This window comes from Bos grunniens, chromosome 15 (assembly GCF_055505025.1).
Source record: "Bos grunniens cultivar Pamir isolate PY7600 chromosome 15, Bosgru_T2T1.0, whole genome shotgun sequence".
Classification (NCBI taxonomy): domain Eukaryota; kingdom Metazoa; phylum Chordata; class Mammalia; order Artiodactyla; family Bovidae; genus Bos; species Bos grunniens.
The window spans coordinates 35,650,397-35,676,093 of record NC_141179.1 but is presented as its reverse complement, the minus strand read 5'-3'; the positions used below and the strand labels follow the sequence as shown (position 1 = coordinate 35,676,093).

Sequence of the window (25,697 nt, the reverse complement as noted above, 5' to 3'; positions counted from 1 at the left end):
TGCCTGGAAAATCCCATGGATGGAGGAGCCTGGTAGGCTGTAGTCCATGGGGTCGCTAAGAGTCGGACACGACTGAGCGACTGCACTTTCATGCATTGGAGAAGGAAATGGCAACCCACTCCAGTATTCTTGCCTGGAGAATCCCAGGGACGGAGGAGGCTGGCGGGCTGCCATCTATGGGGTCGCACAGAGTCGGACACGACTGAAGCGACTTAGCAGTAGCAGTAGCAGCAACTGTTTAAAGGTGTATGAAGGAGTGGAGGAAGGTTACTCTGAATGGTCCCCAAGGAAGGTGCTGCCCAGACGCTTCTCATTAGTGAGTCTGACCTCCTCCTCTGTTCTTGAAGACAGGTAAACTGAGTCTTTAGACTAAGAACCAGGTACTGTCCCCAGAACCCTGGGCCAACTTTGAACAGCTTTCTCATCTCCTTCCTCTAAACCAGAAACAAGTCAGCACAGCAAAAAATCAGCTTTTGGATGGGGGGCAGGGTGTGTTTCTGTGGGTACAGGGATGGGGCATCTTAAAGCCTGAACCAGCAGCTCCTTAGTCCTTCAGCCCTGCCTCTGGAATAGCCTGGGACAAACTCTCACTGATGCAACCAAAGCCCTCTACAGGCCTCACACTGCACCACTGACCTTGACTTGTCCTGTACATTATTCATCATTCACTCATTCAGCACTTTCTGAAAGACAGTCACAGTGCTCAATCAGGCACAGTCCCTGACCTCAAGGAGCCATGGACTTGGGAATGGGGAGACAGACCCACAAACACTGGCAAAAGTAGAATGCCCACAAGCACAGAGGAAGGGACAGGACCATCACTTTCTAGAGGAATCGGGAGGCTTCAAGGAGGCATCATGGTGGCTTGGACTTTTATAGATTTCCACAGGGAGAGATGAGGCCTGGACAGTCCAGGCAAAGGGAATAACATCATCTAAAGCTCAGAGGTAGGAAGATCAATGCTGTATGCAGGGAGGGGATATTGAGGCTGCCAGGGTGGTGGGCGGTTACATAGGGTCCTGGCCAGAGAACAGTAGGCTATAATGACTAGAAGTCAGGAAAAGCCTGAAACGACTGGTTATGTGTCTAGCCTTGACCAGAAGGTAATGGGGAACGACTGGAGGTACTTGACATTGGAAAGAATGAAGTCTTTTAATAAGACTACTCTGGTGGCCACATGGTGGATGGAGTCCAGAGGGTTGAGATAGAGAAATAGGTAATAGGTGCTGCCACAGCCCCTGTCATCAGGGTCTGAGCTGGATGGGGAAACAGTGTAGAAGGTAAGTTCAGGCAGAGAAACTCCTCACTAGGGGACACATAATAGCACTTTCTCTCTTGGCATCCACTTGCTCAGCTGTCTCATCATGTAGCTGATTCAACAGCAGTCTCAACTGTTAACATTTATTGAGCACTTACTATGGACGAGGCACTCAAGCATTTGACTTGTGCTCTTCATTTACTCCCAAAGCAATTCTATGAGGTCGGTACTATTAGTAGCCCCACTTTATAGATGAGGCAACTGAAGCACAGAGAGGTTACGTTAGATGAAGGCTGAGAACTCGAGCCAGGGTGTGAACGAAAGCACTTGTTTTGAGAGCTAATGCTCCAGTCGCCACACTGGACGTGTGACGTCCAGTGACGTCCCTGCCTCTTTCCTTGAGCACCTCAGCCTTCCAGCAGATCCCTGGGAGTGGAGGCAGGGCTCAGGGCTGTAAGCCTGATGAGTGCCCAATCGAGCCAGTCAGATAGGCTGGCAGGGCTGGGCTACCGGAGGCAGAGAAGGGAAGTGTCCCTGAACAGCGGAAGAGGACCAACCCCAGGTCCCTTTCCTGGCCTCCCAGCTAGGGTCCCTGGAGCCTCTGAAATGTGGGCTGGCAGCGACCAGCCCTTGCCCTCCCTGCCCACCAGAAGAACAGCCCAGAGTTTAGGTCACAAAGGGGTAGGCTTTATTGACGACAAAGAAGGCAGGATTCTGGGCAAGTACACATAGCACTGCTCCAGGAGTCTGGCTTGGGGTCAAGCCGGTCACAATCAATGGCCTTTTTGCCTCAGGGACCTCACCCACCCCCACCATCCTGTGCTTTCCAACATTTCCTTTTCTAGCAATCCAAAGGCTCTCTAAGGCCACCCTTTTGACAAAGTGAGTGGCAGCCACTGGTGGGGAGCCAGGCCTGTGGTGGGCCCAGGACCCCAGTCTCTCTCAGCCTCTTTCAGTCCACAGCCTCCCAGGGTGGGGGACAGAATGGGAACAGGCAGAGGTGCAGCAGCCCTGGGCCATGGAGCCCCCATTAAAGAAGCTTTGAGGTCAGAGGCAAGCGGCCTATCGCTCCTGCCCGAGCCTGAGCAGGGCTCAGAAAGCTAAGCCCCTCAGCGCCATCTCCTCTCTGCTGAGCATGCCCGGGGGGCAGGGGCTCCACTTCTCCAACTCTCCAGCTCTACTGTGCTCCCTCATCACCTGCCCTTCCTAGCAGGCCAGGCCCACCCTTTCGCCCATCACTTTTTCAGGGACCATGTAGGGGCTGGGGCCTCACCACAGGCATCTCTTGGGGCCACAGAAACAGGGCAGCGGGCCTCCAATGTGGGGCCTGTTCTTCCCCAGCCATTTGCCCAGCTTGTGGCCAGTTGGTCGGGGGGCCCAGGATCGGATGGAGACCCAACTTTAGGGCCTGACCCTTTCCACAGCTCTGTCAGTCTGGGGCAGGGGAGCGGAACGAGCCAGTCCTGAGTTGGGGCTGGGAGGAGCAGGGACAAAAATAACCCAGTGCAGGCTCCTGCTGAGGCCAGAAATAGAGTAGTGACAGGTGCCTTGTAACACCCTGGGCGAGCAGCAGGCAGGGAGGCTGAGCTGGAGGGCCCAGCCTCACACAAGGTCCTGGCCTGGCCGAGGGGCCCACACCACGTCCGCTCTACATACCATGCCACACTGGCGTGCGCACACATAAGGAGGGAGCCCAAGGGAGCAGAGCTCAGGACAGGGAGTCTGGAGAGATGCTGAACTTGGGCTTGGCCTTGGCCACAGCCACGGTGCGCTTGCGCAAGGGCCCGCGGACGAGGGTTAGGACATCCAGCAGGCTGGGGTCCTCCTCAAGCTGGCGGGCTGTGCAGAGTGGCGTGGGCACTTTGATAGTGTTGCCAAACTTGGAGTAGTCCACGGAGTAGCGGCCATCCTCCTCGGCCACAATGGGTACAAAGCGCTGGCCCCACAAGATCTCGTCGGCCAGGTAGGAGGTGCGGGCCTGGGTGGTGATGCCCGTGGTTTCCACCACACCTTCCAGGATGACGATGATCTCAAGGTCCTGATGGTGGTGCAGGTCGCAGGGCGCCAGGTCATAGAGCGGGCTGTTGGCGTCAATGACGTGGTAGATGATGAGCGGAGCCACCAGGAAGATGCTATTGCCCCCCACACCATTCTCCATGGGGATGTCCACCTGGTGGAGGGGGACCACCTCACCCTCAGGGCTGGTGGTCTTGCGCACCACCTGCATGTGGATGGTGGCACTGATGATCATGCTCTTCCGGAGGTCGCCCACGCGCAGCATGAAGCAGAGGCGGCCGTGGCGCAGGGCGATGACCGCATGCTTGCTGAAGATGAGGGTCTCGGCCCGCCGGTGGGCCTGAGCCGTCTTCATGAAGATGCAGCCCAGCATGATGGCGTTGATCATGAGCCCCACGATGTTCTGCACAATGAGGATCAGGATGGCCAGAGGGCACTCCTCGGTCACCATGCGCCCGCCGAAACCAATGGTCACCTGGACCTCAATGGAGAAAAGGAAGGCAGACGAAAAGGAGTGGATGCTGGTGACGCAGGGCACAGCGGCACCCTCGCCAGGGGCCAGGTCACCGTGGGCGAAGGCGATGAGCCACCAGACCATGGCAAAGAGCAGCCAGCTGCACAGGAAGGACATGGTGAAGATGAGCAGCGTGTATGGCCACTTGAGATCCACCAGCGTGGTGAACACGTCCTGTAGGAAGCGGCCTTGCTCCCGGATGTTCTTGTGGGCCACGTTGCAGTTGCCGTTCTTGGACACGAAGCGGGCTTTCCGCTCACGGGCACGGTACCGGGGCTCTGCGGGGTCCTCTGCTAGTCGCGTGAGCACATACTCCTCGGGGATGATGCCCTTGCGGGACAGCATGGCTCCAGGGACCACCAGGTAGAGGCCTCCCCCATGGAGGAGGGGGACAACCCCTGACTGAGCCTTCTCCCTACTGTGGGGTTCCCGCCCTGGGACCACCCTCAGTCTGCACTGGTCTTACTTCTGAGACGCGTCTCCAGCTAGACTCGACTCATCCTCACTTCCACCTGGCCCCTGCTTCACTTCCTTATACCAGCCTCACACCTCAGCCCACCTGCCCCACTGCCTACTGAATCACCTCCGCTCTGCCTGTTCGCCACCTGGCGCTGGATCCCAGGTCAACTCTCCTCCACCCGCTGGCGACCCCTAGGCGTCTTCCTAGGACCCCTTCTCCCCACCGAGCCTTCCTTCTCAACCTTCCTTCTCACACCTCCGGATCTTATCGGCTGACCAGACCTCACACAGCGTCCACCGTGTCTCCCGTCTCGCCCATTTCCGCCCTGGGCTCCCCTCCAAGCTCCAGTTTCACACGGTCTCCCCTCCAGGTACGCTCCCTCTTTTCCTACCCCGCCCCTCGAAGCGCTCTCGCCAATTTGCGATCCCCCTCCAGCTCTCGTCCTCTCTGTCTCCTTGGGATCCTGCGCCCTCCAGAGTCGCCAGTACACCCGGCCCCACTCCAGATCCCCTCGCCTCGGCGCGACCCGGCGGGGCTCAACTAGGAGTCGCGGCCTCCCGGCCCCGCGCCCGCCGCACGCACGCCGGCGCCGCGCCCCCGCCCGCCGCTCTGTCCCTGCTTCTCGCGCGCGTCGCCACGGCACCTGCTCCTGCTCTTCAAGCCGCAGTCCTCGCCTCCCCGCCCCCTCCTGCTGCCCGGGCGCCCGCGGCGGGTGGTTCTGCGGCCCGTCTGTCCGTCAGTCGGCCCGCGGAGACCGACCTGTGCTAGGTCGGGTAGAGGATTGAGGACACCGGGCGCCCGGGGCGTGGAGTAGGGGCCGGGGACCGCCAGGGGGAGCCCGACCTATTCCTGGGCTGGAGGGCGGGCGGGCACCGGCGCAGGCCCCGCCCCTCGCCATTCACCTCCCCCGCCTGCCTTCTCCCGAGCTCGAGGTCTGGCTTGGGGACTTTGCCCAATCAGATGCTCCGAAGAGGTTCCTCCCAGCCCTCACACTATGAAATCAGGGCGGGGTGAGGGGCAGTGAAGGGAGTCGCGACCCGATCTCCCATTCTGGGGACAGATTCCGTGTTGTCCTGGCTCTCCTACTCCAATTTTCCCATCGTCGGTTGTGCCAGTATCTGCCTGGGCTTTGTGGGTTCCCCGCGATAGGAGATACAGGAGCTGTGTCACAACCTGGTATTGGGGCGAGGGGCAGATTAGGTGGCCGGAGGACTTCTCAACAGACCACTTCTCCTTGGCGATGATTTTTAGTATTTTCTGAGTCACGGATTCTTTGGGAATCTGATAAAAGCTACGGACTTCCTCCCCAGAAAAAAAGTATCTTAGTAGGTGTAGAAACAGTTTAACACCCACTGCAGAGAATGCTGGATGCTTAAGCCCAGAAGCCTGGGTGGTTGCATCTTCTTCAGTCATGACCCATCCTTGTAAAACCACCCCTGCATTTTAAAGAGGGTTTGAGCTACCAGCGCCTTCCCGGATGGCTCAGCAGTAAAGAATCAGCCTGCCAATGCAGGAGATGCAGAAGACGCAGGTTCGATTCCTGGGTCTGGAAGATCCCCTGGAGAAGGAAATGGCAACCCACTCCAGTATCCTTACCTGGAAAATCTCATGGACAGAGGAGCCTGGCGGGCCACAGTTATGGGGTTGTAAAGACACGGCTGAGCATGCACGCACTTAAGCTACTGTTGCTTGCTTTACACCTCCTGGGGTACATGATTTTGTCTGCCTTAGGTTATGGGAGGCACCTAGGACTGAGGAGCTGTGTCAAAGGGCTGTTTTGGGCACTGTGTGTGGGGGGTGTAGGGAGGGCTCAAGCTCTTGGCCTGGAGAGGAATGGTGTTTCTACTGCAGGCATCTACCTCGGGTTGTTCTGTGGCTTGGGCCCCCTCTACTACTCATGGTAAGCATGATTTGGGGCTGTGTTACCAGAGATGCAGATGAAGGCAGGAGGAGAAGGGGACGACAGAGAATAAGATGGTTGGATGGCATCACAAACTCGATGGACATGAGTTTGAGCAAGCTCCGGGAGTTGGTGATGGACAGGGAAGCCTGGTGTGCCGCAGTCCATGGGGTTGCAAAGAGTCAGACACGACTGAGTGACTGAACTGACCAGAGATGAAATGCTTAGGATGGGGAGGGGAAAACAGGATGAGCAGAGAGGGGAGCTCAAGGAGACAGAGTTACACAGGAAACCTCTGGGGCAACTATAGCTGTTCAGCCATCAGAAAAGAAGCCTTGGAGAGCCTTCCCAGGGAGTTTGTGTACTATTGCAGAAACCCCTGGTGTCCAAGGAGGATAGACTAGTTATTTTGTGTGGCTCAAAATATAGAATTGGTATAGATACTGAGTGGAACAGCGGCAGGCTTTGATTTCATGTGTGGAAAAGAAAGTGAAAGAAGGTGTTAGTAACTCAGTCATGTCCACCTCTTTTGTGACCCCATAGACTGTAGCCCACAAGGCTTCTCTGTCCATGAGATTTTGCAGGCAAGAATACTGGAGTGGGTTGCCATTCCCTTCTCTAGGGGGTCTTCCCGACCCATTGCAGGTGGGTTCTTTACTGTCTGAGCCACCAGGGAATCATCACGCATGTATGGAAAAGTCAGTTCTAATGACCAGAGATGACCCTCATCTGTGGGGTGTCCGTATCATGGTTGGTGGGCCATCAGGGGTGCTATAGAGAGATTTAGGTTAAGATGACCTTGGGCATCTCTGCAAGACTTCAGTGTGAGCTGTGATGTGCCCCTGTGCCTATGCTACTTTCCTTTAATCCCTTGCGGGGGGCGGGGGTCATAGACACGAGGATTGGGAACCCTTTTTTCCCTCCTCAGGCTCTGCTCCTTCCCAGCGGAGGGAGTCGCTGGGCCCCCAGAGGCATCTCGGAGGCATCTCAGAGCTGGAAAGGCTAGGACTTGCCTCACAGGGTGGCCCGAGACCTCAGCTATTCCTTGCTTTTCCCTTTGTAGGAAGGCTTGCTCCCCGCCCAAAGAGCTCAGCCTCCTGCTGTGCTGCATCCTTCACCTCCTCATACTTATCTCCCCCCAGCACTGCATTTGTCAGGTCTCTCTCACTCAGAAACCTTCTTCACTTTCCTATTGTGCATAGGCTTGTCCCAGACCTTGGGTTGGTCCTGGCATTCAAGGCTCTCTGATCTTGTTCTCCCTCCCCTTCTTGGGCCTTTTTCTTTAACTCTCTGCTTAGATAAAATGCCTACCCTTCCCATGATCAACTTCAATCCTGTGTCTCCCAGGCACCCTGCCAGGCCTCACAGAGCTCTTCCTTCTGAGCTCCTCTGGCTCCTAGAACAGCCAGAAGGGCCTGTGCTGGACCCCTCTCCAATGACTGGTGGGTTTCCCTTACATTGTCTGATTCTGACCCCCTTGCAACTGACAAAGCTGCAACCTGTGTCTGCACCCCAGGACTCAGAAAAGCTAGTACTAAAGGAAACATATAAATGATAATAAAGCGATATGGAAATAAGCACCTTCCTTTCTTGCCGGGACAGGTGTGCACTCCTGTCTCATGATGACTGTGGAGTCTGAGGACAACTGTTGTAGTCTCCCCAGTGTCTGGGCCCAGCATCTCCCAGTCACTACCTGGTTGACTTGGGGTATAGGTACTGTGCTTTCCCTCTGATGGGCCACCCTTCGTCAACTTCTGAATGTCCCTGTGTGTGGGATGGAGTGGGGGACATATGATTCATGCCCCTCTCCTTTTCAGAGGGGTAGGATGTTCGCTGCAGGTGCTAGTAGCCATCCGTCATGGGCGAGAGACAGGAAGACGGAATCCATCAGCCCTGATGGCAAACACCTGGATCCAGCCGTGCTTGAAGCAGTATACCTCCTGATCTTCTCAGTCACATAGGACAAGAAATTCCAGTTTTTTTTAAAGCCACTCTGAGTTGGGTTCTTGTCATTTGTAATCGAAATGCACTGATCCAGTGTACCTGGGGACCCACAATTTTAACCCAAGAATTAAAGTAAGAAGGAAAAGGGACCAGACTGTATGGAGATCTGCCACCTTATCTGATGATATAATCACAAAAATACTATAACCTTGTTATGGACTGACTTATATCATATGACCGAAATTCATATGTTGGAGCCTCCAATGTGATAGGGCCAGTGAAGAGGTAATTAGGTTAAATGAGGTCACAGAAGTGCAGCCTCATCCAATATGTCTAGTATCCTAAGAAGGAGAGCGAGAGACCAGGGGTGTGCACACAGAGGAAAGGCCATGTGAAGATGCAGCTAGGAGAGAGGCCTCAGGAGAAGCCAAGCCTGTGACACTTTGATCTTGGACTTCCACTCTCTAGCACTGTCAAAAGTAAATTTCTACTGTTTAAGCCGCCTGGGCTATGGTGTTTTGCTACAGCAGAACACAACCTAGCAGACGAAGACAGCCCTCATTTCACAGATGAGGGAAAGTGCTTTCGGCCACACTCACACAGCTTCCTCAGTTCTGCTTGATGCTAAAGTCAGACTGGATCCATGGGACCCACGGCCCACCCCAGTCCCTGCCCACCAGACCCACGACCTCTGGCCTTCAGTAGGAAATAACCAATCTCTTTATTTACAAGTGATTTACAGTTAGAAAACCCAGGCAGGGGGGTGGGGCAGGGATGGCACTTGGGCTGTGGTAGGTCACTTGTCAGCACGGACAAAAGAGGCAAAGACACTGTCCTTCCGGCTGAGCAGCTTCTCTGGCTTGTCGAACTCAAGGATGGCGCCGCGCTTCAGAACGATCACCAGGTCTGCGCTCAGGATAGTGTGCACGCGGTGCTGGGCGAGGCAGGAGGGGTTGTCAGGGTGGTGTGGGCAGGGCTGGGGCCACTGAGGCATCCCTCCTGCATCTTGGAGGAGGAGGCATGTGGCCAGAATGTCCTGTCTCCATGGTGACTGCCCTTTCCCAGGGTGGGACTCCAAACCCTCCATCCACTAATGCCACCTTCTCCCCCACCATGTCTCAGATCTGCTCAGAGATCCCCAACACCTGCATCTCCCATTTGCTCTGGAGAAGTAACCCTAGCCTAGCTCACAGGGCCTTAGGGCAGGGGTGGACCCTGGGACCTGGAGAAAGACAGCAAGTCTAAGGGAAGTGTGGGTGCAAATCCTCCTACACTCCAAATCCTGCAATCCAGACTCCTTGCAAGCCTGCCAGGCTGCTTGCCCTGCACTGCCCAGGGCTCTCTCTTGGGGTGTAGGTGAGCCCAGAGGCTGCCCGCTGATGATAGCCTCAGGAGGCCAGCCCTCTCTCCGGGTGTCCCCCTGCACCCCATCGGTGGGCCCCTTACCGCGATGGTGACCACGGTGCGGTCTGCGAAAGCCGTCATCACCACTTTCTGGAGGATGTTTTCCTGCCAGGTGGGAGCAGCAGCTGTTGGCTTACCTGCCCAGGGGGTGGGGTCTGGCCTGGCTACTGGCCCAGTTCCCATGTGCCTCCAAACCCAGCCCTGCCCCCTCCCTGGGGCTCTAGTCCCCACAGTACCAACCTGCTTCCCAGTATTCAGGGGCTGGGCTCTGCCTGTTGGGAGTTCAGCTGTGTGTGTGCATGTGTGCATACATGCAGGCTGTGAGTGTGTCTGGGTGTGCTGTCTGGTGGGGGGATGGGTGTGAAGTCTGTGGGTTCCTGTGCAGCTTGTGTATATGTGTGTTATAAACATGCCCTAAGACTAGCTGAAATCAGAGTCCCTCAGTCTTTACCTTTTCTGCCCCAAATGGCCCTTGATGCTAAAAGCAACCTGAACTTCAGGACTACTTTCTGAACTTCTCCCTAACACCCCCTGAAAACCGTCTCCAAGACCCCTGCCCCATGGGTGTGCCCAGCACCGACCGTGGCCATGTCGATGGAAGCCGTGGCTTCATCCATGATGAAGATACTGGTCTTCCTCACGAAGGCCCGGGCCAGGCAGAACAGCTGCCTCTGGCCCTGGCTGAAGTTCTCCCCGCCTTCCGTGATGATGGCATCTGAAAACAGCCCCAGGGAGCGCTGAGTTAACCCTGCGTTGTGAGTTGAGTGGATAGAGTGGCTTGTGTGGGAATGTGCGTACAGGGGCTAACATGTAGGTGTGTGTCATGGGTAGAGGTGTGTGCAGGGTGGCTGCACCTTACACAACACGGGAATTACAGAAGTTACAAAGAGAAGAGCGTCCCCAGGAGTTATGCGCGGCTGTGGCCCTGGGCAGTACTGGGAGGAGGTGTGAGCACAGAGTGTGTACGTCAGGCATATGTGTGGGCTGTGGTGGGGTAATTTTCTGAAGCCAAGGCTTGGCTGGCCCCCACTGCCCCAGGGGTTGCAGCAGGTACACCAAGGCTCTGCTGATGCCCCTGCCACCCCTCGGGTTGGGGACAGACTCTTCTCAGTAGCCTTGATGAGTGAGCTGTGCCTGTGATCCCTGAGTCAGTCTCTCCTTCCTCAGGGTGGAATAGGGCAAGTAGGTGGATGGGGAGGGCGGGACATGGTATCAGGGACTTGCAAGCTCTGTGTCACAGTGACCCTTACTGTCCCCCCTGTGCCCTGCAGGAGGGGCCAGATCCTGAACTGACCAGTTGTGTGACCTGGGACAAGTCACATGACCTCGCTGAGCTTCTGTATGGTAAGAGATAGAACTCGATGGTTTCTGGGGTCCTGCCAGACCCTAGACTCTAAACTCTGGGTGAAGTTGATGTGGGTGTGAGTCGTCCATCCCCAGCCCTTACAGGTGTCCCTGAGTGCCCGGCCAGTGCTCAGCCAGGAGTAGTTACCAAGGCCTCCTGGTAGCGCCTTCACCACCAGCTTCAGCTGGGCTATCTCCAGGGCCTCCCACAGCGTGCTGTCGGAGCACTTCCGCTCTGGGTCCAGGTTAAATCTGGAGGGTGACACACAAAGCCCTTTGGGAGGGGAGCAGGGTCCTGGCTCCATTCCCAGGGTACGTGCAGTGGGCAAGGCTGGAAAAGGGAGCTGGGAGGGACCCGTTTGACTTGGGGGCTTGGCTGGGAGGCAGCAGCAAGCTGCTGGCTGTGGGAGGGGGGGAGGAAAGCACCCAGGCCTGAGGAGTGGGAGATCCCTACCTGGGCACCGCAGGAAAGAGAAAGGCATCAGGGTGCAGCTCTAAAGAACCAATGCCAACCCTTTATGCCAGAGCTGGAGCAGGGCTGCCCCTGGCCTTGCCATTCTCTCCTCTCTCTGCCCAGATCTGGAGGAGTGGAGCTGGGCCTGGGGCTGGGGTGGGCCTGGCAGTGGGGTAAGGGGCTCACCGGATGGTGCCGCTAAAGAGGACGGGGTCCTGCAGGATGATGGAGAGGCGCGAGCGCAGGGTGTGCAGTGGCAGTTTGGCGATGTCGATGCCGTCGATGATGATTCGCCCTGTGAGGAGACAGTGTCACAGGTGGGGCACCAGGGAGCGGGGAGATGATGGCGCTGGGGACAGGGTCCGCCTGGGACATGGGTCCCAATGAGGATGCAGGGGAAGGCAGCAACGGCTGGGCCTCCTGTGACTTCTGAGCAAACCCAGGACTGCGATCCCGTCTGGTGGCTGTGGGATGCCTGTCATACGGCTCACCTTCGAACATGTCCACCATGCGGAAGAAGGCGAGAGAGAAGGAGGACTTCCCACTACCTGTGCGGCCACAGATGCCAATCTGGAAGGAGAGGAGCAGCCATGCTGTGGGCACTGAGGCGGCTGGGAGCCGTGAGGGCTGACTCTGGGCTGTGCGGGCGTGGGAGTGTCTCTTCAGCCAGCGCTGGTCCTGGATTCGGGCTTGTTTCCTGCAGTGGCTCCAGAGGGGGCTCCGGCTTGCCTGGCTGCGTGTGGGTGTGGCTGTGTCGGGTACAGGGCCTCAGGGGAGGTGGGGGCACTGGAGCACTCTCAGTGGGGTGTGGCAGGAGGGCACAGGGTGGCCGAGTGTGGGCCGCAAGGTGTGCCCCGCCTTAAACTGGAGTCATCCCTTACCCCATAGCTTCCTGCCCATGGATCCCTACAGAAATGATCATCAGGGACCAACCCAGAGACAGAGATGGCGATACAGAAGGACCGGAGAGGCAGGGACAGAAGTATATCGAAAGGTCAGGGAGAGTAAGACGGGCAGCCACAGACAATGATGAAGTGAGAGAGACAGGAGGAGGGGCGGAGGGGGTCAATCAAAGTCAGATCAGAGTGCCAGACGGGGGGCTTCCTCCCCAGGACAGGCCCTCGCTCTCTGCCCCAGGACTCTACTCTGAAGTTCAGGGACCAGTGTCCTGGGAGAGCCCCTGGCCGTTTGCAGGGGGCCCTGACAAAGCACCTCTGAGCCCACGGAGTCTGTGGTGTCTGTCTCCATGGTGGGTGAGTGGGGGCAGCAGGAGGAGAAAGGGAGAGGCCCAGGGCTGGGAGACTGAGGGTCTGGATGGGTGTGAGATCTGGAGGGCCCTGAGGGTCAGAAGGCGACCCTAGGGGTGCTGTCCAGCTCTCCCTACCCCTACCTTCTGTCCAGGGGAGATGAGGGCATTGACGTGCTTCAGCACCGGCTTCAGGGAGCTGTCGTAGCGCACACTCAGGTTCTGGATCTGGATCTTGCCTTGGTCTGGCCAGTTCTTGGGGATCAGCGATGGTGCTGGGGGCCAGTGTGGGGGTCTCAGCTGCCAGGCATGGGCCACAGCTGGTATCCAGGAGTGCCCCCCACCACCCCCAGGTTCCTCGTGCCTCCTCAACCTAAACACACATCCACGCTGGGCCGTTTCTCCGGGAGTCCTCCCGCGCCCCTCACCCAGCAGTCCCTCGTAGCTCTCCGCTTCAGTTTTCAGCAGCCCGTGGATGCGTTTCACGGCCCCCAGCTGGAGCTCCATGTCCGCCAGGTTCCTCACCATCCAGTTGAGGTAGTTGGACACCTTCGGGGAGCAAGCCAGTCACCTGGTCCCATTGGTGATCCCCTGGTCCTGTCCCTGGGCCCTGGGATGGCTCTTCTTACAGCCCAGGGTGCCTTCCCTGGGGGTTACAGTGAATGTGGATCCTCACCCAGCACCCATCTGGGGCCCAGGCCTGGGTGAAGGGGTGGGGGCCTGCAGGGAGCCCTCCTGCCCACATGGTCCCTCTGGCATCAGACTTGGTGTAGCCGGGTGGAGGGAGAAGGCCCCGGAGCATCTCAGTCGGGGGAGGGGGTGCCCTGATGTCTGCTGGTGTCTACCCCCTCTCCTGCCCCGCCTGTCACCACTCACCATTAGGGCGTAGGTGAGGCCCAGGCCCACCAGGCCGGCAGAGAGCTCCTTGTGCAGGGAGTTGGAGATGGAGGTCACAGCCGCGATGAGGACCACACACGCACCAATGTACTCCTGTGGAGGGAGCGGGGCTGGCCTGGGCCCTCAGTGGGCGCTATGGCCACAGCACACCGCCCCAACCCACACCCACTCCCTTAGGACAGAGAGCAGCTCAGCTGAGACTCAACCCCAGCCCCGCACTGCACATACACATCGTCAGACACGCAGGAGGGCGTGAAGGCTGGAGCCCAGGGAGTCACCGTGTGCACACAGCAGTGCTCCCCCCACCCCCATGCCCAAACGCATACCTCACCAGCTGGCCCCACGTGCCATATGACCCACTCCAGACACACACACTTGTCACAGCTCAACGCACAACTGTTCTCCCCCTTGGCCCACACCTCAGACACACAAGCCTCCAGGCAGTGAGAGAGGGAAGAGGAGGCCAAGGGCAGACACAGGGAGAACCCCCAGGGTTGGGAGACGCAGGAGGGCTCTGCACCCACCCCGTGTGCGCACCTGGGTCAGCATCCATCCTGCCTTCCCGCCCTCCGGCCCGTTTGGCCCTTGCTCTGGCAGCACAGCGCTATCAGAGTCCCCTGTCCCGGGGCTGGGGGGTGGGGGGAGGCACTTGCCATGCGGACTTCTAGCCACCTGTTGGCGGCCGTGAGGAAGAGGGAGGCGATGTTGTTGGAGTCTGTGTATTCAAGGAGCTTCTGCTGGAACCGGGCCTCGTACCTGGAGGGAGGATCAGGAGGGTGAGGGGGAATCATCTTGGTCCATGCAGCCCCTGGGACCCTCCTCACCTGCAGCCCTGAAACATGCCACCTCTGCCCCTGATGTACACCTCTCCTCTCTGGAATGCCTTACCAGCTCCCTTCTTCTTATTCATACCTGTCAAGAGCGCCACCTCCTTCAGACTCTTGTTTTCACTCCAAGACCAGTTCTCCTCTGTAGGGCTTCCCTCTTACATGAAAGGGCTCCTCCGTCCAGCCCATTGCTCAGGCCAGAAACCTGATTTACATCCAATCATCTGATTCACATCCAACCCCTCAGTCCTCTTCTGACCACCTCCAGTACTGACCTTGCCTCTCTGCCTGCCTCTCGCCTGCTCCCTGCCCACCACAAACTCACCTGGACTATAGCATCAGCTTCCTAACAGGTCTACCTGCCATCTCTCTACAGTCCACTCTCCACACAGAAGCCAGCATAAGCTTCCCAAATTATGAATTGCATCCTATCTCTCCGATGCTAAGAATATGAAAGACTTTTTAGGATAAAGAACCATTTTCTTGCCTGTGGGAACCAGTCCCTGCCAACCTCACCAGCCTCCTTCCATGCCACAAATCCCCTTGCTCACTGCGTTGCAGCCACAGAAATGACAGCAAGGTAATTTATTACATTGCTTGCCTCTTTTCAGTTTTGTGACAATGCCAAGTTCCTCCCCACCCAAGGCCTTTTATCATGCTGTTCTCTTTGCCTGGAATGTTTTCTCCTCTGCTCTACCCAAGGCTGATTTCTCTCAACCTTCAGGCTTTACCTTAAATGACATCTCTTCAGAGCGGCCTTTCCTGGCCTATTGTTCTCCATCTCTGCAGCCTGTTTGTTTCATAATCTCTGCTCATATATTAATTTCTCTAGCTGTTTATCATCGATCTCCCTCACTAGCCTGTAAACTCCACGAGGATGGAGACCTTGTCTGTTTTGGTCACTAATGTATCCCCAGCACTTGTGTGTGCTCAGTGGCTGAGTCGTGTCTAAGTCTTCGTGACCCTGTGAACTGTAGCCCGCAAGGCTCCTCTCTCCAGGCAAAGATACTGGAGTGGGTTGCCATTTCCTCCTCCAGGGATCTTCCCAACCCAGGGATCAAACCCACGTCTCTTATGACTCCTGCATTGGCAAGCAGGTTCTTTACCACAAGCACCACCTGGGAAACCCTATCCCCAGCACCTGGCACTGTCAATAAATATCTGTTGAGTGAACGAACCTTCTATCCCTCTAAGATAGATGGGATTTTCTGTGCAAGGAACTCTGGAGGCTTCTTCCCTGTTCTCGTGCCCTCCTCATGTTCTCCCTCATGTTACTCTGTATGATCTGCCTCTTCTCTCTGACCAGCCTGGGCTCCTGGTGTCACTCTCCTTGGCCACCTCGTCAGACCCTGGGCCAGGCCGACAGAAGCGGGCAGCTGTGCTTGTTTGATGGTGAATAAAGGAAAGCCATCTCAACATGGTCTCAGGGAAACAACCGATGGGGACTCAGAGGGACTCAAGATGAACCTTTTTGGGCATTTGCTTTTCACTCCCAGAAGATGTTTGTTCTGCTTTATTTCTGGGTGAAGGGTCTGAGTTTGAACCATGTGTCTGAGGAGAGCAAAGTGAATCTCTGGGGTGTGAGAGGGTGTGATTGCCCAACCACAGGGTAGATGTGTGTGTGATGGGGTGATGTATCTTATGGGAGTGTGAAACCATATGTCTGAGGGCTTGAGTGAGTAAGTGCATGTTGGAGATGTACATGTGTGAGTGCTCGTGTAACTGGAGAGTCTGAAGCGTGTGTGACTGGCCTGAGGGGTGGGTGTGCATGAAGGTGCATGTGAGATGGGGCTTCTGTGATAGGTGTGTGATGATGTAAGGAATGTGGAAAGAGCCCCAGATTTGGAGTCATGCAGAAGCAGGCTAGAGTCTGAGTATTACTATTACCGGCTATGTTTCAGGACTGAAACTAAGTTTTTTCATGGGGCTAGTAATAGTTCCTTCGTGAACTGAAAAAATCACTCAGTGTTGGGCATCCTTGAAACTTTTGGGGGGATAAAAAGTAGGGCTTCCAGGAAAACCAGAGGGTCAGCCAGACCTGGGTCCCAAGCCCAGAACCAGCTCTCACTGTTTGTGTGACCTCGGGCTGGTTACTCAGCCCCATCTGTAGAATGGGGCTTCTCCTACCTATGTCACGAGGCTCTTGTGAGGATTAAATGTTATAATCCACACACATGCCTGGCACACAGGAAGTGTACAACCAATAAATAATCACTAGTTTGCTCTTGGCAGGGCAGGCTGCTGGGCAAAAGCCAATGAATTCAACACCTTCAGGGATGATTTTAAAAAGTCCTTCATTCAAATTTAAAAATCATCCACTGTGTCAGTGCAATGTGGAGTAGGCCTCCAGAGGAGCAGTTTCTCTAGCCGACCATAGGCTTGGTTGAGGCAAGGATGCTGGCATCCACGCAGATCCTGTCTAGGGGGTCTGGCCCACTCGAGGAAAGTCACAATCTCTCTGCCCCAGGCCCAGCCTGAAGGCCTCCAGGATACCAATTCTAAGAGGAGCATCACCAAAAGTTAGAGTAGAGGTTGGCCTGGGAGTGTTGAGGGATGCAAAGGCTGGAAGAACTAGGGAGTTCAGACTGGAGAAGAGGACAAAGCTGGGAGGAAACCCTGGAGTCCGGCCAGGCTCCAGGGAGTATTCCGTGGGGAAGACGGCACAGGCTCACACAGCGGCAGGGGAGGTCCAGGGAGCAGGGCCAAGGCCAGGGCAGGGTTCAGCTTTGCTTTACTCAGATGAGACCCCAAAGAGGACTTCCCATTGGCCCCAGATCCCCAAGGAGTGAACTGGGGCTGCGGTGTGGCACCAGGAGTCTGGGCAGCTGGACTTTCGGGGTTGGAGGGAGGAGATAGAAGCCTCCTTAGACTCTCTCCTTGAGCCCCAGGGTTCCTGGACACAAGGCCAGTGCCTCATGGTTATTGGCATGCCCCGTGCAGCTATGTTATCCTAAAAATAACCTAGAGTCACTCTCTGAGGCTTAGAGACCAGGGCCCAGAATCTGGGTCAGATGTCTCTAACGTGTCTATCCAGAGGAGAGATGCTCTAATATTTCAGACAGAGACTGAGGTGGGGAGCAACAGTTCTAACCCCCACTCCCAAGGCAGCCTCAGATGCCCCTGTCATGCTGAACACCACAACTCAGAGTGGCAAGAGGATGGCAGGGCACTGACGCTGGGGTAAGTTTCTATGCCTGGTGAACTCTTACCTACTCTTTGAGTCCCAGCACTAATGCCACCTCCTCAGTGAAGGCTTCCATGACTGCCTCCCTGCTGTGCTACCATAGCCTTTCTTTCGGAGTACCTGGCACATGGGTTTGTCCTGGCCTGCTCAAAGCTGACACTGTAAATGCCTCCAGGGTATGGGCTCATCTGAATTATTTCCATCTTTTCAGTGCCTGGCAAGGGGCTGGGTGAACACTCAGTAAATGTTTGTTGAATGAACAAGCCAGCTTCAAATCTGGACTTTGTGAAACCTTACAGAGAACCTCAATTTTCTTACCTGAGAAATGGGACTCATCAAGCTTTCCATGTCAGATTGCAGGGCAGAATGAATGAGTACTGGCATGTAAAGTACTCAGCATACTAGTGTTTGGCTCACAGTAATGTCTCAATGAAAGATGGCCTCAGGACTGGCCCACACCCTGTGAGGGCCTTTTCACATAGATTTATGAGGAATTGTCTCGGCCTTGTCTCTTTTCACATTTTACCTTTTCACAGAGGCCCTGGGCTTGGCTCTAGGTCTGAGAATCTCCCTTCTAGATCATGCAGCTGGAGCCCAGTGGACCTGACCCCTCGGGTGGACCGGCCTCAGGGCCTGATGGGGGGCTGGCAGACATGTGTTCTGCGCTTTCCTAAGTGGAGCCCTGAGAATCAAATCCCATGACCTGTGACCCTGGCCCCATCCCCACTCCCCTACCCTCCAGGGTGAATCTGGTACCTGAAGGCCCGGATGGTGGTGAGGCCTTCCACAGTTTCAGCAAAGTGCGAGAGCAGCGGGAGCTGGGTGGTGTCGTCCAGCTGCTGCAGGTCCCTGTGGGGGAAGCGGGGAGCAGAACCTAATGGTTAAGATGGTAGGTCGGGGCTCAGCCTGGGTCTGAATCGTAGCTCCACCCCTACCATTGTGGGGCCAAATGGCTTCACCCCTCTGGGCCTCAGTTTCTCGCCTGTGAAGAGGGAAGAGGAGGGTACCACCCCATCTCATTGATGCAGATGCTTAAGCAGAGCATGTTGAAGGGTTACCGTTATCACGCACGTCATCCACCTCGCGTCTGCATCTGTCCGCTGGCTTTGCTGCAGCGCCTCACTCTGTGGTGAGGCTCTACAGGCAGTGTTGCTTCCCTTTCAGAGGTGAACAACCTTAACAGCCAGGCAAAGGAACAGGAGGACCAAACTCCCCAGTAACCACCACAGGTGTTGGCACATCACAGGCCAGGATCTAAAGAGCTCCTTGAGAGGGAAAGGCCAGTGGTTTCCATGGCAACAGAATTTGCTCCTGCTCCCCACAGCTGCACCTTGACAAGTGTATTAGTGCCCGGGAGGCCAGGTTGGAATGCAGGAAGCAGCTTTCCTGGACAAACCACACCCACAGCCAGAGTGGATGCCAGGGGAATAGGGTGGTTTCTCTGGCAGAAGAAATGAACTTTGTAGAACAGCTTGTATAGTGTTTAAAAAGCCTCTGTGATTTTGTGGATATCAATGCACTTTGTTCTTCGTGGGTACCAAGGGATTCCAGATCAACCAGGCAAAAAGCCATTTATACAGATCTTGATCCTTGCGGGCAAGGTAATTGTACCCAATATGTATCTAAATTTAATTATTATTATAATGCCCAATCAGTATTTTGATTCATTTCTAACAAACTCTGTGTACTTGGGAAACATCCTTAACCTTTCTGACCACAACCCCAGTAACAAACATTATATTACAAATCAGTACACAAACATGCACCCCACCCCACACACACCCATACACAGCCAAAACAAAGGTTTATCAAGCAAAGCTTATTGTTACTGTGTGCGAATACAGCCTGATATTTTCTATATATTTTCTATTTCATTGAAAAACTGGTTGTGATCTATGATACTGATATCATGACCCACTGATAGGTTGTGGTTGGCAGTTTGAGAAACACTGGCCTAGAGGCTCTTAAAAATTGGCCCTACAAATCTTTGAATCTGTGAGCTTAATAGAATCACTCCCAGAAAGAACTTCTTAGAAAACATTCTTAGAAAATTTTGAGTAGGAAAGAGCCATGCATGGTTCCACGGCCCATGAAGGCGAATGTGATCAATGAGAAAGGCCATGAGAAGCTCCCTCAAGTCAAGGATTTTTCTATCCTTGCTCTGGACCCAAGTGAGTTGGGAGGTCTGGTTGCCATCAGACCCGTCACATCAGGTGCCCTCTGATTTTATGCATCAGCAATCAGCCTGGACACTAGAATCATACAATCCTTCTGGGAAGCATTTCGGCAAAATGAATGAAGGGCATAGTCGCATGTATACACCCTGACCTAGTGATCCCATTCCTGAGCGTATCACCCCAGGAAATAGTCCAGATAGTAACTGCAGTGTGTGTACTGCCAGATGCTTGTATTAGGACAGTGGAATATGAATATTTCTATTTTCATTTTGGGGAAGGGGACATGACTCTACCACTTCTATAATGATTCTGATAACAGAGCTGAAGTGACTATTGCAAAGCAGCTCCTATCCCTCACCCCCACTGGCAAGTGCTGCCATCACCTGGATGCCACCCGGAAATACTTCTGGATGAAGTAGCACACAACAGCCAGGGGCAGGAGGGCCACGAGGAACACCGGTGTGACATAGGAGATGACGGCCAGAGCTGAGACACAGAGCAGGGTGGAGCGGCTCAGGCACTCCAGCGTAGACGGGATGTGCTGCGGGAAGGAAGGGTGAGAAAGGGAGGTGAATTTTTTTTTCAAAGCTTTTAAAATATATATATTTATTTATGTATGTCTGCATTGAGTCTTAGTTGTGGCACGTGGGATCTTGGTTGCGGTATGTGGGAGCAGCCTGCGGGTTCCCGAGCTCTTGGGCTCTGTAGTTTGTGGCACGCAGGCTCTCTAGCTGAGGCCCTCTGGGCTTAGCCACTGCGGCGCGCGGGCTTAGTTGCTCTGCAGCTTGGGGGATCTTAGTTCCCCCACCAGGAATTGAACCCTCATCTGCTGCGTTGGAAGACGAATTCTTCCCCTGGACACCAGGGAAGTTCTGGGAGGTGAGTTTTGGTATTTGGTCGTCTTCAGCGTGTTACCCGCTGCCAGGTTTTGCTCTTCCTTTACTACTGGTCCATGTCTTATCCCTACAGCTACACTGTAGGCTCCCTGAGGCCAGGCATTAGGACTTTGCTTTTTCACCATTTAGTACGATGAAGAATAAAGGACATAGGCAGAATCAAAATGCTTGTTCTCCAGAAAATCAGTCACCTTGGTGCAGAGTATGCTGGAACCTTCTTGTGAGCCAGAGTGGGCTTGGGCAGAAGCCAAAGGGATGTGGTTTCCTTCAGCCTCATTAGGAGAGTCTCCCAGGGGAGGCCCCAGGTCCTGAGGCAGCATTATAATCAGATGGAGCCCACTAGGTTCTTAGCCCAAGGCTCTGATCAGCTGATCTGGGGAAGCCAGCATCAGACAGGAGAAGCTCCTGGGGACCTGGCTTCTCTTTGGACTGGGGACATACGTCACCGCGATCTTGTGTACCTGGTCGATGGTGTTACAATCAGATGAAAATCTGTTCAGGATGCTTCCAAGGGGCGTGGTCTCGAAAAACCTAAGAGGTGATCAGAGGACAGTTACTCATCCGTGTATTGATTTCCTTCCTGTTTACTGAAGGAGGGTAGTTATTTTTTTGTTTCCATATCTCTGGAGTCATCCCCAGGTCTGCCTTCCCAGGGTGATTGCCTGTGTCTGGCCTGTGTCCCTGAGAATTCCCATGGCTGCCCAAAGGGATGCTAGCCCCTTCGCAGCCTCTCTGACCCTCCAGCCCATGTGTGACCACTGCCACCATTCTCTGCTTCTTACTGGGCCTGCCTCACTCAGCAGCTGTCCTCCTGGGGACATAGAGTTCTCTCCAGAGAGACGATTCTCCTGGGGGTGGGGATGGGGCAGGGAGGGTAGAGGCCAGGCCCTGGGGACAGTCTGTCAGCTGGCTGGCCCTGAGAGGTCACTCCAGCTGTCAGCACTCTGGCTGTGACCCGGAAACAGCCCAACCCCAACCAGAGAATTTCAGAACCACAGATCTGAGACAAATAGAGGATAAGTAAACTTGGAGGCTGTGTCTGTGGGTCACAGACTGATCATGAAACTGGAGAGGAGATTGTGATTGGATGATGAGGAGGGATCAGATAGCCTGTTTGCCTGCTGGGTTTGTAAACTGAGTTGGCAGCCAATCGGGCTATGACAGCTTTAACTGTCTTTCACACCAAGCAGCCTTTGGGGTTTTGACTGATCCCATTACAGAGGATTAGAATAACTACCGTGTGTCCCTGGGGTCAGAACCTGCAGAATGGCTGAATGAGGAAGGAGAGGCAGGGAAGGGGAGAGCTGAACCGGGGGTGGTACCTGCCTAGAAAGGGGAAACATTCATGCAGAGCCTGCAGACCCTTGAAGGGCTGTTGTGAGAATTAGATGAGCTAACTGTGTGACATTTCTAGCACCCTGTCTAGCTGAGTAGATAACAGTTTCCCTGTTTTCTGCACCAAGGAGGGGGCTTTTCCCACCCCATGTCCTTGAGTCACATCTAGCGACCTGCAATAGAGATTGTATGTATTGATATATCCCCATTTTACAGATGGGAGAGCTGAGGCCCAGAGAACAATGACTCGCCCACAGCCAGGCACAGCCAGGGGAGAGGGCTACCTCATGGGAGCCAGGATGATCTGGTTCAGCAGGCTGCGGTGCAACCTCTTGGCCACCTTCAGCCCCGTCCATTCCACTGTGACAGACGTGATGAGGCACAGCACGATGCCCAGGCTGCAGAGCACCGTGAACACCATGGCGTAGCCGGTCTGATTGAGGGAACACTCCTGGGCCTGGCAGAGAACGAGGCTGGCATCCTGTGGGGGGTGGCCCGTGCTCAGTCCTCCCGGTCCCCTGGCTCTGGCACTGGGGCTGCTGGACCCACCTGGCTGAGGGAGCAGTTCCTGGCCATGGGGCTCAGGGTCAGGGCACTGTCAGTCCACTTGGCCAGCCAGTAGTCGATGGCCACCAAGACCATGTGCTTGAGCAGCTGGGAGAAGACGAGCAGCGAGAGGAGCAGGGTACCAGCCGAGGACAGGTAGTTGGCGCAGGCCCGCCATGGGATCTTGGCACGCTGGTGCAGCACCGACGACAGGTTGTCCTCCTCCTCGCTCTCGGCTGCCTCCTCTGCAGGTGGAAGAACCCCCTTATGGAGTCACCTTGCACACCCCTCTGAAGAGAACAGGGGTTGGATCAGCCCCACTTACAGATGGGGATACTGAGGTGCACAGCGGGGAAGGTATGCATCAGAGGCACACCATCTCCCCACTCCCGGAACCCCAACCCTTAGTCTTCTCACGGTGGAGCAGACCTCAGGCCATGATTCCACTCCAGTCCCATGGCCTGTACCTTCCTCCTCTTCCTCATCCTGCAGGAGCCCATCTCTTGAGGACATGGCCCGGGACAGGCCCTGGGGTGGCTCCGTAGCTTTTCTCTCCATGACGGTTTCCTGAAAGATAGATGGGGCCTGGCTAATGTCCTCAGGGTGTGCGGAGGGGAAAAGGGAAGTGGGTAGGGGGGAACTGCCCCTGGTGCTGACCACTGGCAGTTATCAAGTTGCCCCTGCCTGGAGGATGGTCCAGATGGACACATGTTTGCCTGCCAGAATTTACTCCTTCCCCTGCATCAGCTACTAGCATCCCAGTATCCCTGTGGGAGACCACCTCTCCCTTATTCTGTCTCTGTGATTCAGGTGGGCTAATCATTCTCTCTGAATCCCAGAGTGGTCATGTGACCCGGGATTGGTCAGTCTTCACATTCCACATCCCTGACCACAGTGATTTGCTCAGGATGGGCACCTGACCAAACTGGACCAACAGAAGTCAGCCCTGGGACTTTTGCTGAACTATCATAAAACAGGCACTGTCTTTCTGGCAGAGCTGCTGACCTGGAAGAATGGAAGCCTGAGATGCCGATGGCCCTCACTGCCTCCATGAGAATGAAGCTGGTGTGAGAGAAGCAGAGCCAAGGGGTGGGGAGAATTAGATTCCTCATGATACTGCTTGGTCACCTGGATCCAGCTCCACCTGAAGCTATAGCATCACTGGATGTTGCAGTTTCCTGAGCAGTAAATCCTTAACTCCCCACCCCCCTTTTCTCTTTGTTTAGCCAGTCTGAGTTGGTTATCTGAAGCTTTGTAACTAAATGGTATCTGACTATTTCGGGACATGGGGAAGGCATTGGCCTGACTCTGCCTTGGGTAGCTGGCACAGGTACTGGCTGTCTAGTAGGAGCAATTTCATGCCCAGCGTCCACATCTGTCTTTTGTGTGTGTTTTGGGGGGCTTCCTAGGGCCAATGAGGGCAGGAAGGCCTTTATGAGTTCAGGTTCTAGCAGAATCTTATCCTCAGGGGCCAGGCTGCCTGGCCCCCAGGCTACACCCACCTTCTCCAGCTCTTGGTCCTGCCGGTTCATCAGGGTCTTCCAGTGCTCAAAGAGCTGGCACTCAGACCTCTGGAAGTCCTTGAGGGTGCCCTCCCTCTGGATGGTGCCGTCCTTCATTGCGATGATCTAAAAAGGCAGAAACAAACTCGGTGGGGGGCTGGCTGAGGCGGGGGAGTGGAGGTCATACTCCTGCCTGACCGAGGGGTCTGAGACGGATGTGCTCAGAGCACACATCCCTTCCCCACCACAAATGGCTCCCGCTCACCCACTGCCCTCAGCAGGACACTCCAGGATTTAGAATCTGGTACATCTCAGGGGTAGTTCTCAATGGTTGCCCCGTGGTTGATAGGAGGGTTTGCAGAGCAAATTAGTGCATCCTGGTCAAGTTGTCTGGTTATCCCCAAGGACTCCAGCAATGACAGCTGTTTGCATGCACTTAGTGGGCTAACAGCTCATTACCCTTAACTCCTCCTCACATCAGGCCTGTCAGGTTCCACCAGTGTTTGGCAAAGCACCTGTTGGTCTAAATGTGGGAGGCCCCTTTGAGATCAATAAAATGTATTTTATTTGAAACAGTCAATGCTTTATACTCACGTAGACCCATCATTAATTCAGAAACCCAACCTGCTCTTCTCACTCCCACTCACCCTATGCTGGGGTTCAAGGGCTGATGCCCCAAAGTCCTGTTCACTTAAGGAACCAGGCACCTCTGTGTTGGCCTTCTTTGGACTAAGGACTGTCCTGAATTGTCTCACCAGGGTCACTGCAGAAACTCAGACACAAACTTGTACCTCCTCTAATAGCTATTTTTAAAATCTGGAATTTCCCCCCACCCCCTGCCCCCTACATTTTTTCTGTTTTAATAGCTTTTCTGAAAAGTCTGGATCTTTTTCCTTTTTATTCATAGTAGAGGGGAAGACCTTACTACATGTAGAAGGAAGACTTATTTGAGGGAAATTATCAGGGGCATTTAACACAGACCTGAAGCTTAGGAAGGGCCTCATTTTCACAGACAAATTTATGTACAAGTCAGGCAAGGCCCCAATTTCAAAAGTCACATGATTTCCAGTTTAAGAATTAAATGCTTTCCAATTATTTTAAAAATAACTACTGTCTTCATGTTGAGGAATATGGGGATTTAACTGATGTGATATTTCATTCTACTGATAACACTGACATTTCTATTACTACTGCCAATGTTTGTTTCCACATTTCCCATTTGATCCTAACTTGAATCTGACGCACTAGTGGGCAGGAAGATGCTCTCCTGTCCACATGGGCACTCCTCAAGGACAGGGGAATGAGTCATCAAAGTGGGTAGGAAATGGAAGTAGGAACTGAGTGTCTGCTTCTTTCTAGACTTCTTGGTGCTGACCTTGTGTGCACCCATGGGGCCCCTGGTCAGGATGCAGATGTCTGCAACTCTAGGTGACACCAAACACTTGGACTATGCCAGGTCTCCCTGATGGGCCAAGCCTGAGTGAAGCCATCCAGTGCTGCTCTCTTCTGCTCTGTGACCCTCAGCAATTGCTGCTCAGACATCTGATGGAGTCCTTTGAAGACACCCAACTGCCTCTCCCACCATAGCCCTCCACAGTTTGACCCGCTGCTGGCCCCTCACCCAGTCTGCATGTGGTAGGTACTGTAGCTTGTGGGTCACTAGGACCACTGTCCTCCTATCATCTCGGAGCAGCTCAAGGATCCCGGCCTGCATCAGATGGTCACTCAGATGGACATCGAGAGCTGAGAAGGGGTCGTCCTGGGTAGATGGGAGAAAACAGGGGCAAGCATGG

General features: G+C 54.8%; 2 protein-coding genes across 15 annotated transcripts in view; both read right to left on the bottom strand.

Moving 5' to 3' along the window:
- Positions 1-1,923: 1,923 nt before the first annotated feature.
- KCNJ11 (potassium inwardly rectifying channel subfamily J member 11) lies at positions 1,924-5,082 on the bottom strand. The gene has a single exon (XM_086339778.1). The coding sequence runs from the start codon at positions 4,131-4,133 to the stop codon at positions 2,967-2,969; it is 1,167 nt and encodes a 388-aa protein (XP_086195904.1). The 5' UTR covers positions 4,134-5,082; the 3' UTR covers positions 1,924-2,966.
- A 3,712-nt stretch (positions 5,083-8,794) lies between these two features.
- ABCC8 (ATP binding cassette subfamily C member 8) overlaps positions 8,795-25,697 on the bottom strand; it is a 79,114-nt gene continuing 62,211 nt past the window's right edge. For 5 of the 14 annotated variants that reach the window (XM_086339763.1, XM_086339764.1, XM_086339766.1 and 2 more), the window contains 18 exons: positions 25,526-25,663; positions 23,905-24,030; positions 22,870-22,969; positions 22,406-22,647; positions 22,141-22,313; positions 20,983-21,052; positions 20,009-20,166; positions 18,205-18,297; positions 14,091-14,193; positions 13,417-13,530; positions 12,969-13,089; positions 12,685-12,815; positions 11,786-11,864; positions 11,481-11,589; positions 10,989-11,092; positions 10,078-10,211; positions 9,539-9,601; positions 8,795-9,026 (listed from right to left, as the gene is read on the bottom strand). In XM_086339763.1, coding sequence (XP_086195889.1) covers positions 8,889-9,026; positions 9,539-9,601; positions 10,078-10,211; positions 10,989-11,092; positions 11,481-11,589; positions 11,786-11,864; positions 12,685-12,815; positions 12,969-13,089; positions 13,417-13,530; positions 14,091-14,193; positions 18,205-18,297; positions 20,009-20,166; positions 20,983-21,052; positions 22,141-22,313; positions 22,406-22,647; positions 22,870-22,969; positions 23,905-24,030; positions 25,526-25,663 — 2,196 coding nt within the window. In that variant the 3' untranslated portion in view covers positions 8,795-8,888. Of the gene's footprint in view, positions 9,027-9,538; positions 9,602-10,077; positions 10,212-10,988; positions 11,093-11,480; positions 11,590-11,785; positions 12,028-12,144; positions 12,816-12,913; positions 13,187-13,416; positions 13,531-13,974; positions 14,194-18,204; positions 18,298-20,008; positions 20,167-20,982; positions 21,053-22,140; positions 22,314-22,405; positions 22,648-22,869; positions 22,970-23,904; positions 24,031-25,525; positions 25,664-25,697 lie in introns of those variants that run through there. The other 9 variants (XR_015142023.1, XR_015142021.1, XR_015142022.1 and 6 more) reach the window with 9 other exon arrangements.

Excerpts from the sequence above, each read along its gene's own strand:
- KCNJ11 (XM_086339778.1), bottom strand. The coding sequence starts at position 4,133 with ATGCTGTCCCGCAAGGGCATCATCCCCGAGGAGTATGTGCTCACGCGA.